Raw genomic sequence first — 16,946 nt, forward strand, 5'->3', positions numbered from 1 at the left:
TAAGGTGGCGCCCTTCAGAGAATTAAAAATACAAAATTATCTTCATCAAATCCGATGCTTTACATCCGGCGTTCAGTGGCAGACTACTATTTCATATTGTTTTACAACACATGGCTTTAGCCCTCTGGTGGGAAAGACTTTAAAACAAAACTTACAACAGTTATTTTTCTCAACAACTGAAATTTAGAATAGTGTGATTAAGCAAAATATGTGAACTGTTTGCAATTTCAAATTAATATTGAAATGTGCAGGTTTAGAATTTTCTACAGGGAAAAGTTTTCGGAACTTCAGTATTCAAAAAAGTATACAAAAGCTAGACGTTAAGAACGTATCCAATGAACGAGCATTGGATTGCGAAGCAATCCGAAATGAACTGTGAAAGCAGTTCCGAGGGTTGGCGAGCGCTAGCGAGCAGGGGGCGAAGCCTCCTAGTTAACTTAAAATTCTTAAGACAGCAAATGTATAATACTGAATTACCTTTAGCTAGGAAGAAAACATAAATAGTATACTATTGTTAGAAAAAAACCATTTACAATTAAGAATAATAAAGAATACTGACACTAAGGGCACGGGTACTTTTTACCGTATAATCCATTTTTACCAGATCATGTTACGGAGCAGAAAATTCGATTGGCCGTAAGTTTTACAGTAATAATTACTATAAAATCACTAAATCACTCTAATTAAATAAATATTGCTCTGAAATTTACGGTATAACGTTATACGGAAAAAATTTATTTTATGGTAAAATGGACTTCATGGATGGTACACCCAAAGTGTCGATACTTTATACCGTAATTTGATCCGATGATATTTCAATAATTATATTGAAATAAATGATATTCCGATCATTATATCAAAAGTTAGAAAGGTGTTTCCCTTCTTTGCGCACTGTACGTACATCAGTTAATGTAATAAGCATTTGAGATTTCGAAGAAATTTTGCCAATAATTTAGATAAGACAGTTGTTTTGTTACGAGTTATTAGATCAATCTATGTTTATTAGAGGAGCTGTATACAAGATTTTTTGTGTATAAGATTGAATTGTTATTTTGGGGTTAAAATACAATAAATTATACCGTGAATGAATATAAAATTAATTGGTTTATGTATCAAGTTATTTAAGTTTTAAATTCCGAGATTGGTTTTTAATATTTTTAAACACAGACAACTAAGTAAAATAACTTACACTGTTAGAATTTTCATTCTGGAATTATGGTAAAATAACGGATAGCAGTGTCCATCAGATTACCAATAAAGTTCGGAACATTTTTTGCCTTTACGGTTTTGAAACCGTTTACTATTAGTACGGTTAAAAAACCGTAAATATGATACGGTTTTGTAACCATTTACAACTTGCATAGTATCTAAACCACAAAAATATAACTTAAATGAACATTGGAGCTCTGTGGATGTAGTGCTGATGATAGTTTCGTATTCCAATATTAAAGGGTCACTTGAAGAGTGCAGGTCACTGGAAACTCTCCATGTATTGATGGAATGGAAGAAATATTGTTGTGTTAACGCCGGGATTCGAACCCTTGTTTAGTCGGTCATAAGATTGACTGATTAGTCCTCTTAGCTATAGTATGTAATCAGCTGCGCGGAACTAAATAGCTTCATAAGGTGGACTTAGTGGGCTCGGCTAGAATTCTAGTTGTAGAAAAACAATCAATAAACGTTCTTTTTTCTCACTCTTAACAGTTTGAATATCATCTTTTTTCAGGTTATTTGACTGCTTTGGTCGAAAATGGTTAAACAACAGTTAAGTAAATTGCTATTTAACCATTTTTACCAAGAAATTTCTAACAGTGTAGCATCACCGAGTGATTCCGTTAGAGCCACACTTATAACCGAGTCACCACAATTAACAATCAATAAACGTTTTTTCCCTCTCTTAACAGTTTGAATATCATCTTTTTTAGGGTTATTTAACTGTTTTGGTCGAAAATGGTTTATTGCTAACTTTGCATTAGGGAAAAACCATATGGGAAAAACCATATATGTGTGCAATGAATGTGTTCAGAGAGATTAATTAACACTTTTTGCACTGATACAAACAATATTGTGTTTTTTAACCAAACATGATTAACAAATTTGTCTATATTTTAAGGTTGCGTTTACAACAGACGTGTCTATCACATTGGAGAAGAAATTGATGTTGGTAATCCATGTGAAATATGCTCTTGTTTTGGGGATGATTCAAATAAACACTTTGAAATTGAGTGTGCTCATGTGGAATGTTTTAATGATAATGAATTGGAATTGAACAGCACTTGCTATAATACGTACGAAGCTAATACATGCTGCTCAATTGGAACAAAATGTTGCAAGTATTTTTTCTTCTCATATTTTTTTAAGTTTTATCTTTAGTGCATTAATAGATGTTTGCTTCAACTTAAAACAAAAAAAAATCATTGTTAAACAAATAAGTATCGGAAGTTGATAAAATTAGAAATAAATTTGCAGTTTATGGGTGAAGTTTATAGGTTACAGTTCACAAAATACAGTAGATAGCACCGGGTTGGTTACATGTGGATTCATGCAAGTACCAAGCGAATTTGTACGAGCTACGTAAAATAAATATATCACGAATAATATATTTTTGTGTATAATTAAAATGATTCATTTATTTAGCTATCTCTATGCGTTTAATAGCACCCACCGTTCTCACTGAAAAACTATTGCTTACTTAAGAGTAAGAAATATAGTATACTAACATAAATATATCTATTTAATGCAATGAAAACTTTTTAGAGTTGAATTTAAATTTTAATTTTAAGTTTAAAATAATTTTAGATAATCATTATCTGTCATTATCATATTTTATTAAATATTTTTAATTAAGGTTAAACCCAGAGAGCAATTGCAGTAAGGTTGATTTTAATGTGGCACCAACCAATAATCCAAAAACCACAACATGGCTATTTAATGATTATCAAATAAACTATGAAAGCTTGAAACAATGGTAAATTTATCTATGCTAGTTCATGAGCAATAAGGTTCGCCATGAGAGTCGTTTGAGAATCTTAGCATACAATAGGAAAAAAGTTCAGAAACAGTTCAGCTTGCAATAAAAGCTAAGAAATTATATATTTTTAGATTAGGTTTATCGGTTTATCCTTTAAAAGCTTTTTTTTTATTTCCAATGAGCTGCACAATCGGTCTTGCAGATGAGCAGACATAGTGCGTTCTCCAGAGGTGGTATCTACTCTTTCAGGACCACCACAATGAGTGAGATACCGTTGGTCATGTTAATTTGGACGTCTAGTATCTGCCACACTAGATGGCAGCGCCGAGACTCTATTCAGATGCTAAAGTGCACTAGGAATTTAATTTTGCCGGAAATGCCAAGAGCCAATAAGGCACTCCAGGGATCTTTTACATGCCGCATAATCATACGACATGGCCGTTGAGGATTTTCTGCATCCCATCCCGAAAATCCGGTGTCTGGGCCGGGGATCGAACCCGCAGACTTGGGCTCTGAACGCCGACGACAAACCAACTGCGCGACCCAGCCATATTTAGCCCAGCCAAGAAATTATATATTCTTAGTTTAGGTTTTTCCTTAAAAAGCTAGTATTGGTATTGGGTATTGTAACATTTCGGCTCTGTAAGAATAATGATTAACCATTTAACCTTATTGGGTCAGTCAAAAGAAAACACAACTGCAAACACAACTGTTTGCCGTTAGGCTGATAGCAATCTGGGAAAATATTTATTTACTTAGAAATCACGTGAAAAACAATTAGTTTCGCGCCAAGAAATTTGTTATTTAACTAAGAAATAGGAATTCTATAATTATTTTCCAAATTAGTAAGGATTCAAAATCCTAATCGAAATGGAATTTAAAAGTATGAATAGTAAAGAGAAATTTAGTAAATTTTCCTAAAATCTTTGAAATTTTTTCTAACTCAATTCTGTTGAGTCAATGATCAAATTTCACGATTGAAATAACAATTTAGGTAACGTCGTACACTAATAAAAAAAACTATGATCAAAATTGCCAGATTATGGTAACAATTATCGTGTTTCCAGCCTTATGGTAACACCAAAAATCTCAATTTTTTTTCCGAAGTGCTTTGGTAAAAGAAACTATAAAATATAACAATAATAAAATGAGAAAAAATCTAGAAAATGTGGTAAAACTTGGCAATTTTATCATGATACCTTAGAGCATAGCATAAAAACCATTTAATCAATTTAGTTTAATTCTCAGTTTTGTATTTTTTAATAAATGTGTGATAATAAGAACTATAATTTTGAAAATTAGAATTTTTCGGTGAACTGTTAGCATATGAACGGAAAAAATATTAAATGGTTTAAATTATCGCATATTTTGGTTTCATTAACCATAATTATGTCTTTTTTTTCCATCAGAAATATCATTACCATACAGTGAAGTAATTAACAAGAATTATTTTTCTCCATGTAAGATTTTAACATGATACTAGCTGTCAAGCCATATTGTTTATCGAAATTTGAAATATTAAAATTTAAAAAGTATTATAAAAAAATCTGATACTATATCAGAAATTTTTTATTAATAAAGTTTACTAAGGTTGTTAATACCTCGTATAGAAGTATAAGTAATAGTTAACATTTTAATATATACTTCATAAGCAATGAATTATTCTGCAGATAGCTCGTAAGTTGTGTAAAACTAAAATCTAAAATTTAATACATTTTAATTAAAAAAATATGAACTCATGTGATGAATTTTTTTTTTATAATGAAAGGAGGCAACCTTTTAGATTTATATTTACTGCCTTATTTACATTACAAAGAAAATAAATTAATGTAGTTAAGTAAATAATAGCAAGATTTTATTTGAAGATTATAGCTTTAACTCCATAATGAACCACTATGCAAAAATTTAGAAAAAATTGTAAGAAACATTACGAACTCTTTGTGCATTAAAATGAATATATATGATAGTTTTTTTTCTTCAAAATTTAAAGCATATTTGAACATAGTATTCGAGTATTTGGACTCATAGGTTAAAAAATTGGTTTTCAATTCAATTGTTACGTAATTTAAAAAAAAATTGCTTTACGACATACTTAAAATATAAACGCATCTTATTCAAGATATAAAGTTTAAGTTATACACTAAAAAAATTCTGAAAAAGGAATATTTTATCAAAAAAATTTCTATTGAAATTATATCTTTTAAAAATATTTTATAGGATTTTCAGTAGAATAATTTTTCAACAGAAATTTTTTTCAGAATATGATATATATTTAATGCAAATAATATTCTCTTATTAAAATAATATTTTTTAATTAAAAAAAAATTGAAATATTATTTCTGCAATCTGCATTCATTCCATATCTATTAATTTCTGTGCATTGAAACGTTACTTAGTTCTACACTTTTTTGGACACGGCAAATTGCAGTAAAAAGTGGAACTGGCAGCAGGGTGTCAGTTCTTTTACTATAAATTTTGCGGAACAAATATCTGATAGATCGTAATTTTTACAGTAATGTTTGCAGTAAAATCAGTGAATCATTGAAATCAAATGAATATTACAGTAAAAATTGCGATGAACTACTATACGGCAAAAATAGATTGTAAGGTAAAATAAAATTTGCGGATGATGCATCCAAATTGGCAACACTTTTCATCATAGCTTGATCTGGAATTTTTTATAGTGTATAAAAGTAAAATATTAGTCTAATTATTTTAAAAATAATATTCAATCTAATTCTTATTTATTTATTTACAGTAACAGATGAAGCAAACGACAAAGGTATAACACTTTTCCAATCACAATTACAAACAAACCAATATTTGAATGTATTTTTTTAAAAAAATTCTCTACTTTTTCAAATAAACAGGAATTTTGATATAAATAAAAAGGCAAAATAATATTTTAATTAGTTTATAATTAGTATTAATTAAATTAATTATAATTAGTTTAAATTCCGGCACTGCGAAGTATGTAAAAGCGCGTAGTTTAGCAAAAACACATTGAATTTTGATTTCCTCTCTGTAGAAACATAGTGCGTACCTGGCTATTGCAGAATGCCCCAGTAAAGAATGGTGCATCGAATAAAATAATATTTAATAACAAACAAGTTTAATAAATGTAAACAATAGAAACAAACAATATGATGGTGTGATATTTGTGAGGCTTCTCAATAAGTCTAGCAAACACTGTGATTGAGTGATTCAATAAGAAGAAATAAATGAGAAGTAATTTTACACGTTGGCAACACTTATAACAATTCAAATCGGGAACTGTTTTTATTGCTCTTTATTACATTTTTCTTTTGTTTTTAAAAATTTCAATTGTAATGTTAAGATTTATATCTGACAACATGTAGCCTCTTTTTTTTTTTAAACTTTTCACTGACATCTACTTGAGAGCGAGCTTATAAAATAAAAGAATAAAGATCTAGTGTTCGAAAAAATATATTACAAAAATACAAGTAAAAAATACAATAATGGATAAATAATCAGCATTTAAAGCAAAAAAAAAAAAAACTAGAAACGGAATTCACGAAAACGCACTTATATATTTTATAACTTCTAACCAAATAAGAACTTTGAAAGACAAAAACTAATTTGAAGTTTACAAAAAAGCTCTTTTAGTACTTGAAATGGTTACGTTATTTATTTACCTACGCGTTTAACAATTAATAATTCTCAAGTTAATAATCGAATGCTAATTTTTTTATTCTATCTTACTTTCTGAACATTTTCTTGCGCACCGTAATAATTTCCAGTTTTTAAGTCTTATAGTTAGCGCAAAAGTCAGACTTATAGTACAAAAACAGTCTTTTAGTACAAGTTTGTTACATTAAATAAGTGTTGGCCCTTTGATTTTTTAACATACACAGGAGTGCGAAACTGTTACAAAATAATACTTCGGAAATATTACGATAAAAAAATATCTTAAATTTTGCGAAGTTTATTAAAAAATCGTTAAGTTGACTAAATATTTTTAGTGAACTTTTTATATATTACAGAAGCAAAAAGTATATTTCATTAAGTTACAAATATCAAAAAGATAACTGATGCCCTTTTCGTCTTCGAATCCTAGTTTGTTTATCAAATGTTCAATTTTTTTTTTTCATTTTACCCGGGCTTAAAAACATGATATATTTTAAAATGTGTTTGAAAATACTGCTGTTTTGTACATTTTATATCCATGCATGTTCTATTTTTATGATATTTTTTATTTGTCTCAAAATGAATTTTCTTCATTTTTTAAGAAAATGTTTGCGATTACAATGGTAAGATTTATCATTACGGAGAACAAATATATCCAGAAGAAGATCCATGCCAAATCTGTATATGCAACAAAGAATGGAGCGGCATTGGAGGAAAAAGTTGTTCCACTATTGATTGTGCTTTGGACTTAGACCGAAAGGAGCTAGAAGAAGGGTGTATACCAATATATCACGAAGCCACTTGTTGTCCTATAGAATATCATTGTGGTGAGCTTTTTTATTTTTGCTAAAATATTTTACTATTATTATTGTTATTTGTGTTGTAAAGATGAGTATACATATTAATATAGATAATCATATTTTATTAATATAGAGATTATAATGGAAACAGTTTATGAAATGTTCTTTATGAAAGATTCTTTTGAAATAGTCATTGAACGTCTCGTTAAGAACATAAAAAATCTAATTATATATTTATGAAAATCGATATGTTTAAAAGGACTTTTAGTTTTTTTTCTTTCTTTCTTTTTAATTTTTAGATGTTTACTTTTTCCCATTGAAACATAACTTTTTATTAATCCCTTGCCAGTATCGCCCGATTTCTGTTCGGGCAACTACTAAGTGCAGCATTTGTGATGCGCGAACTGACTTTGAGCTGAAGAAAAATTAACGTTTCTATTTTGTGAAGCCCCAGCTGAGTTCGTTTTCACTTTAGGATACTTAATTCACTATTTTCCTAATAGATGGCATTGGTCATCCTAGTTTTAGATTATGACTTCAGTCGAGGGAGGGAAATGTGGGTGGGGTTTTTGGGATATACCATACTGTGAAAGATTTTAAAAATTTATGTATTGAAAATTATAATGTTATGTTTTTATATTATATTATACTAGTAGTATTAAATTTAGCTTCAAAATTTTGTTTAATTTGCTCTAATTGAATAAGATGTGTGTGTGCGATCTATTACTTTTTTACGTGTATGTAAAAATTATAAATACAGTAGTTATTGTATTTAACATTTTATTTTTCCAAATAAACTATTTTCTAACTTTTATAGTACTATAAAGAGCAAAATTAAACAGTGAAAAATTTTTCAATTTTTTTTCCATTTCTCTGAAATATATGTCACCTTTAAGGGGTTAAAGGAATTTGTAGAATGAAAAACAAAAACTGATCATTTGTTAAGCAAAACCGAAATTTCTTTTGATTATTTTGAAAGAATCAAAGGATTAAAAGAGTTTTGATTTCCACATAAGATTTTACAGCTCAAATGTATCCCCAACATTTTAAAAGCTATAATCTGAACAAGGATGTTAAGCAATGGGCACATTTTCCCGAAATAAGTAAATTTGATAAACGAAAAGTATAAATTTTTGTCTTTGATAGGCGTTTGCTGGTTTGCGTGGTTCTTATTTACGAGCTCGTGGAAATAATGGATTTTAGATAAATGACAACTAAAAGAAAGAATTGCGGATTAATAATTTATGCTTTTATTATATACTGCGCATTGGTCCATCTCTGTAGACGCTATGGAACCAACTAAAGAAGTAACTTTGTTTTCTAATTAATGTATGTGGCGCTAGTAGTACAACATGCATATCGTCTTCAACAAAAAGGTGGTCAGCAAAGGAGAATAGTTTAAAAATTATTCATTTCTTATATTTTAATTAGATAGAAATTTAGTTTAAAAAATATGATTTTAAAAAAATATAATTTAAAAACTATTTAATGTCTTTGCTGTCCGATCATCGTGTCTACTGAACCTCAGTCTTTAGAAAAGTACGGTATCAGAAGAGGAAGAGAATTCAAATTACATGGATTGGATAGATGGTTTTTAATCAAACGAAGTTTGAACTAACTATATTGTCTCCTTGTCTACCGAAAATTAACTAAACAGCATGATTTACACATGCTAAATAATAATACAACGCAATGAATAACTTTCACGACGGTAGTGCTCGGCGGGAAAGTGAGGAAATTGTTCAAAATTGAATTGTTATTAAAAACTAAATTTTTGTTTTTAATAAACATAATGCTTATAGTTTAATTTTAAAGAAAACACTGAGTTTTTAATTTTAAAATAACTAATCAGCCTACAGACTATTAAATGTAGTAAGTGATTAGTTTTACATATGACTCGGCAATAAAGATGAAACGACATGACCTTCTGATAACTGGAGTCTTGTTGCTGCATGCAATGTCAGACCTAATTCTGCTATACTCTCCGTTTCAAAAATCTGATAAAACCGTCTGCAGGGTAACTGATTGACCACTGTTCCACCCAGACTTAAAACCTAGTTCCTTAACTTAAGAAATCTACCTAAAGAGTCTAAAGGAGTTCTACTTAAAGGAGTTTCTCATTGGCAAGTGCTTCGCCATAGATGAGAAGGCGAAAAAAGCAGAGTTCAAGCCTGATAATTTTTTCACTGATAATTTCTTCTACAACTAGGCTGGAATAGCCTGGCTGTTTGGGCGTTAGGCCCATGCCTGAGATATCGTGAATTCTAATATTTCCGATCGAAGAATGGTGCATGATAAATATGTTGGGATCACAAAGTTCTCCAAGTTCCTATAACAAATCAATAACTCAGGGGTACTAGATCGAAGATTGATCATTCTCTGGTTTAGGTCAAAATTACGATCTGCGAATGTATGAAAGAATCCTTTCTTTAAAATGGGATGTGACGTATGTCTGTGGTAAAAGTCAAATTCTTGTACATAGATGGTGCCACTGTAAAATAAGAAGAAGCGCACCCTTCTGTCTTAAATAGGCTAGCTGGTATTGGCAAGTGGAATAAGGCTCCAACAACAGCAACTTCTACAACTTATGCCTGCAAAACTTCTAGAACGTAATGACAAAATATTATGCATATGAACTCTACAGGATAAGGAAGAAATTGTAAGGCATTAAATACAAAAAAAAGGAAAAAATCTGTTAATTATTTACGTTTTATACGAAATTGCACTTTTACTTTCCGAATAACTTGGGTTATACGTTTATAATAAAAATTAACAGAAAAATAATTTTTACTTCAACAGGGACTGAAGAAGAAGGATATAAAAACACCACTGAGCCACTAGCAACTCAAGATGATATCGGTAAGTAACAAATTTGTGAAGTTTTTAAAGATTTTTTTTTCTCTTGTAAATAAGCAGAATAATATTATTAAACGTCTATCAAAGATTAAAGTAAACTTTAAATATTGCTGACATTTTTAGAAAGTGGCACAGCATGTGAATTCAAAGGATTACATTACAAGCTTGGACAGATTCTGGATATAAATCATCCAACGCATTGTGTGACCTGCACGTGTCAAGCACCTCCAATCTTTACTTGCATTCATAAGATCTGTCCAAATCCACCTAACAATGACTATGACCACTGCCCTGGAAGTTTCAATACTGGAGAATGTTGCCCAACATATAATTGTGCTGATGAGGAACCACTTAAAGAAGAGAGTAGTGCTGATGAAGAACCAGTTAAAGAAGAGAGTAAGTACTCTTAAATAAATCAATGTATATCTGATTTCAAATAAATATATCTTGCCACATCTTTTTTGTTATTTCTTGCGAAAGAGACAGAAATTCGCATTTTTATATGGAAGTTAAAGCTAACGGGCCTGTGTAGGGGTCAGGGAACTGACCTTGCATCAGAAAGGTTCTGGGTTCGAATCCCGGGCAAAGCAAAGAATGTTTTTTCATTCTCTGTACTATCTGTCCTTATTGTGGGGGCAACGTTGGCCCACCTAATATGGTTCCTCTGAAAAAGTGGTCAACAAACCTACCCTTCAGATACCTGTATGACGAAAGGTCATTCCCCTGGCGGGTCATGAAAAAAAAATATTAAAAGTGCTTTTATGGAAAAGGTGTTAGAATATTATCTTGGTTTAACCTAAGTGAACATTTTCAAGTATCAGCTATACATTATGTTTATAAAAAAATTACCTTATATTATTTGAGATGAAAGCAAAAATATTTTTATTGTTACTATTAAATGGTGGGACTTCTTTTTACTAAAATAAATCTTATTGATTAAATGGCTAAGTTGCCTGCCTTTATTTGTTTGAGAAGAAAGATATGTTTCAAAAATGTGAGATTTAATGGATAATAAGTTTTAAGCGATATAACGTTGAGGATTGCGTTGGTTGTGATTCATAAATTAATAGTTAAAGTGCTTTTGCGTTCTCACGGGAAAACGTTTTTTAAACTCGTGGAAATTGTTTCACATCAAATGAATGTTTCTTTTGATTCCTTTCGGTGTTGATATCAGAAAATGTATTTTTGCTGAAATTTTTGTCTCTGAGAAATGATATTTTGGCGTACTAAGCTATCTTCATATTTTGGAAAACTTACTTATATGCCTATTAGTTAGTATAAATTAAATTCAAAGAATCAGTCAAGTTAGGATGTTCCAGAATTACAAATTAGTGCGTGTAAATCAATAGGAATAGAAATCAATATTAATTTTAAAATTTTATTCTCCTCTTTTTTGTTTTCCAGATTGAAATTTTAAAGCTTTTTTTATTAGTTTCGTCACGAATTAGCTTAAACTATTTATAGTGTCTCAATCTTAATACTTAAACGGGTGTATTTTACTTCCATAAATTTTTAAAAATGCTTTAATGTAAAAAATAATGCATAATTTTTTAAAAAATAATTAGAAAAATATTTTCGTAAACCATTTTTTTAAGTTTGAGTTTTAATAGGCAATTAGGATTCTACTAAAGAAAAATTTGACCTTGTGAGTTACAAATATTATTCAGTGTATTATTATCTTTGTTTTAAAATTTTAAAAGTAAATTGAAGCTCTAGCATAGAGGGCTGCCTCCAAAATTTCGTGACTAATGGAATCATGATCCCATTTGCACCGCATTGCTGAAAAATGTCTTGGCATTTGTCAACATTTTGCAACGGTCACCTTTTACTTTCAAGACAAACTGATAACTATTGATCTGAATCGGGGGTCTTCAAGATACTAACTTATCATATATATGATACTTGAATATGATATAAAGTATCATCTGTATCATACTTGAATCAAGGTATCATATATATGCATGCTACCTTGAAATAAATTATTTTTCTGCGTTAATTACGCATTTTGCCAAATGAAAATAAAAGTAACAAAATGCTCTCTTTTCGAAGAAAATCTTCTTAACGCGTCATAATTAAATCGTCATTTACAATTGGATATCGTAATTTCTAATCAGACCCTAGTCAAGTTACTTTTAAATTATTTTGAAGTTTCGCTTACAAGATTTTAAATTCAAAAAAATCAACAAAAAAGTTGTGATTTCCTTATTTACGATCACTGGTTATCCATTGGTAAAATGCTTTTTCATACTGGATTGACTCTGCTAATCGCCACAACATTTCAAACTGTCTCAATTGATGGTTGGCGTTGGATTGACCTTCACATCCTACCTATGTTTCAAGACGTCACAAAATACTTTTCCTTCTTCAGCATTCATATTTATATTAAAATCACCGTCTAGCCAGTAATCATATGTTAATAATAAAAAGAATATAAAAATGCTTTAAATTATTATTATGTAAATACATTAAAAATGTCTGGTAGGGAAAATGAAAAGTAAAACAGCAGCTGTCGCCATAGCACGCATCAATGACGACGCATGCGCACTGTTTACTATTACTCTTGAACACAGTTGAAAAGTGTGGACTCCATCAAATCCAAAACAAGACCCATTTTGCCAATGGGTAATAAGGAAATGAATTTTTATAGTAAGTTTGAAAGAGCTTATGATTTTATTTTAATTTTTTTTCTTCAGAAATTGTATTTCTTGAAAATGTATTAATCCAAAGCCAAAAAAAAAATTAATTTAAATTACTTAACTTTTGTAGGTCTGAAATGTATAACGTAAATATCTTCAAAAGATTCTATCTGTCATTGATGATCTGAAAATATTTATGGACAGGCTTAAAAATTTGTAGTATTCAGAAATTTTCCAGCAGTTTGAATTGAAATTTCCTAGAAAAATTATAGAATTCAAAAGCAGACCTATAGAACCCAATCTCCCCGATTCCAATGTTTGAATTTTAAGAAAAAGTAGCACCTGTTTTCCTACCCAAAATTGGCTTGTTTGTTAATGTTGTAATACAATAATGTTTCATAGAATGCTTTCTTTTGTAGGTTGATTCCAGATGTGATATCTTTCATTTATGCACTTCTGACGATCATAAACATCGAAAACTCATGCAGATATTCAGCGCATTTTTCTAACATGTTTATTTTTAACATTGTATTTGTAATAATTTTATCTACATTTTTTTTAATAGTTTTCTGCTTTTTTAAATTATTTAACGAACTGTAACTTCATAGAAATATAAAAATTAGCATTTTGTATCAAATAATATTCAATACTCAGTTTTATTGTGGTACTGTAAAAATTATTTCTATTACTGCAATTACAAATCGAAATATTTTAACCTTGTAATTATTCGCGATGAAAAATACCATATACAACAAATAACTTTCCCGAAAATTTTTTAATTTGTTTTAGTTTTAGGTTTTAATTTAGATATGAAAGTAATTATTCTGGTGCTTTGTGGAATTCGCTAAACATTTAAAAATATATGTTATCACTGTCCAAAATTTCAAGGGTATAATAGACAGCAATTAATTTTTTGAAATGTAACGTCTTTCAAGTTTAGAATGATATATACGCTTCTCAATATAATTTTTTGCATAGTAATATCACAGAAACTATCTGTATTTTTTGCCCACTGTGCGAATCATGACAAAAATACAATGAATACTACATATTTAAAATATTTATAGAAGTATAAGAAACTTATAATATTCCAGAAACGTTCTATAACTCTATGCAACGCTAAAATATCAATTTTTTTGCTATAAATATTTTATTTACATTTCTGAAATGAATCAGAAACAGTGCAAAAATGTTTAAACGAAATGATTTAAAATGCATTACGTCGCCATCTATTCCTGAGTGATTAAACTAGTACATTAAAAACACAGGCATAGTACAAACTTGCAGTGGAAAATCACAATTAAATTTTGCTCCACTTAAAAAAAAACCTAGGTCTCCGAACCGTGCATCATATGAGATACGGTGATGAAGTTTTCAATATCATTATAAAAAGCTTTTATATGAATAATTTTGCTTGATAAATTTACGATTTTTAAGAATTTCAACAGTGCGGAAATATTAGGAAAAATACCTAATATTTCCTAACCTGAAATGGTCTTTTATGTTATGTTTCCTAGATTGTATCACAGAAGTACTTTTGAAGACAAGCATATAGAAATAATACGATTTCGAGGAAGCAAAAACTCTAAAACACTATGCGACATTTTGATGCTTGAGAATTTTCTTCTATGAAGATTGGATGATAAATACATCATTCTGAATTACTTGAAAAATTCATGTCATGGTTATTTTAGAAATTTTCCTGATTTGAAAGCCAGAATAAAAACCGGAATCTTCACACTTTATAATACTGAAAATAGTGTCTTGGGATGATCATCGCACACTTGCAGCATTTGTTTCATTTCCAGAAATTGTATCTATAAAAACGGTGATACCTTAAAACTAGCAAAAACTGCACTCATATCTGAAATATAGTATGCTAAAGTTGAAACTATATTTGGTACTTTTAGGTTAGCCGGGCCTCAAACGAAAAGTCGTCAAAAAATGTAGACCTTCACAAACTTTTTTTCAATTTTTTTTTAAACGCTGAGCAAAATGGACATCTTCGAATTAGTGAAATAAAATAAATAAAAAAAAACAATAAAAATAGAAGTAAAAAGAATTTTTTTTCTTAATTTTCTTGCACCAATTAAACGAAAAGTATCCTATATTCTTCTGCACTGTAATAATGTTAATTTCTATTGGTTGATGTCATCATTTTTATATAAACATTACAATATATTTGTAGATAGAAAATAAAAGATCTAAAGCTAGCTGTATTGTTTTATTTACGTTTACCTCAACTGTTTGAGTTATGTTTTTTTTTTCAAGTTTTGTCGTATTTTTTTCTGGAATTTGAACAACTGAAATTTTTGTAAAAAGAAATAAATGCACTAAAAACCCGTGTATTTATTTTTTACTTTCATTTTAATGTTTTTTTTCACAAAAGGGATGCTGAATAAAGATTTATTCCATAGTTCAAAATGAAGATAAAACAAAGGAAAATTATAGACATAGGAAAAAAGGGGGGAAAAGAAAAATAATAATTAAAAAATAGCAGTCAACAGGAGAAAAAAAAAGAAAAAAAAAGGATAAAATTTTTTTTAGAAATCCGGAAAATAAAAGATGTATTCTTTTCATCAGCCCACACGATTATATCCGCAAAAAAGAGTGCTTTCTGACATAGTATCAAAATAGCCAAAGCAAAATATATCAATACAATAGTGTGAGGAGTACTCAAAAAATTTTTTACAAAAATTTCATCAAATAAAATCGAACACAATAAGTAAAATTACACGTAAAAACAGAAAATAAAATGAAATAGAAATAAAAGAGAGAATAAAACATAATCTATAAAGCGAGTAGCGAATTCAAATGTACTTACATGAACGGGAAATTTTTCAAGAATGATTTAAAATATTTTCGTAACAAGATTGCCAGATTGCAAAATATGAAAAGAAAAGCGCAAATTGAGAGTAATTAGATAAGGGATAAGTAAATAGTTTGTAGGGACCTTAATTTTATACACTAGTAGCCAATTTTGGGTACAAAACTACCATACCAATATGATTCGTTAGTTGGCAACCAATGATGGATCTTCTTTGCTCATTGAGATTTTTGTCAAATAGTTGGCATAAAACAATAGGAAGGCAACTTCAGATTGTGTAATTATAAAAACATCTCCATGATTTAATTTGTGAAGTTACATCGATTTTTACTATGCAAAGTTAAAAATATTTACGAAGTGTTCGTTAGATTTTGATTTCAAAATATCAAACGATTTGCATAAATTTTGGCTGTTGTTTTGTTGTCTAGTGCGATTAAAAATGTATCAGATTTTCTCGGTAGTGAGATTATTAGGCGCTTAAAGAATATTGTGATTTTTTTTGATCGCATGCTTTTTTTTTTTTTTTTGAAAATATATCAAGTAATTATATTCTGTCCATTTTTTAAAATCAAATTTTGGAAACATCTGGCATTCGGCAAGATTCTCTGCTTTAAGTTTTTGTAGAAATCCAGGCTCATCAACGCATGCTGCAGAAGAAGAGTTCATTCACCAGCAAATGACCTTAAACTTCTTACAATTCTTAGTATTATTTTCAATATTACGAGTTTATGCTAAGAATTCTGTTCAGCAGTTTTTTTTTAATTATTGAGATGACATATTACCAGAAAGCAACGAAGAGTATCAGATCACTCACTTCGTAAAGGTGACCAAGTTGTTCACCAAACGTGGTTAGAATATTAATATTTATTAAGTTTTAGCATTAATAAAAGTATTATTAAGATTAATTTTTAAATACTATTTTTTTAGGTTAAAATAAATTTTCTTTGATTCTGCTTGCTCTTTTACTAGTAACAATACAAAAACTAATTAACTTAATGATAGCTCAAAGGCATAGGAATAGTATAAAAAAAAGAAAGAAGCAATTTTTTTTATACAAAAGTAATATCTTAAAAGAAATATACATCCAAAATTTCCAATGAATCATTCAAATTAAAAACAAAAACTCTAACTTTAGTAAAAAGAAAAAAAAAAGATTTGAAATGTTCAAAATGATAATACTAGGCAAATATTTTTGACAAATTTTTAAA

General features: G+C 29.1%; 1 protein-coding gene across 1 annotated transcript in view; it reads left to right on the forward strand.

Moving 5' to 3' along the window:
- Window positions 1-15,124, forward strand: part of LOC107455610 (von Willebrand factor C and EGF domain-containing protein) — a 25,296-nt gene extending 10,172 nt beyond the window's left edge. The window contains exons 3-8 of the mRNA XM_016073234.3: window positions 2,114-2,329; window positions 5,730-5,753; window positions 7,222-7,446; window positions 10,219-10,278; window positions 10,399-10,671; window positions 13,331-15,124. Coding sequence (XP_015928720.1) covers window positions 2,114-2,329; window positions 5,730-5,753; window positions 7,222-7,446; window positions 10,219-10,278; window positions 10,399-10,671; window positions 13,331-13,335 — 803 coding nt within the window. The 3' untranslated portion in view covers window positions 13,336-15,124. The remainder of the gene's footprint in view (window positions 1-2,113; window positions 2,330-5,729; window positions 5,754-7,221; window positions 7,447-10,218; window positions 10,279-10,398; window positions 10,672-13,330) is intronic.
- The last annotated feature ends 1,822 nt before the right edge of the window (window positions 15,125-16,946 follow it).

The sequence above is a fragment of the Parasteatoda tepidariorum genome, chromosome 7 (genome assembly GCF_043381705.1).
Source record: "Parasteatoda tepidariorum isolate YZ-2023 chromosome 7, CAS_Ptep_4.0, whole genome shotgun sequence".
NCBI lineage: Eukaryota > Metazoa > Arthropoda > Arachnida > Araneae > Theridiidae > Parasteatoda > Parasteatoda tepidariorum.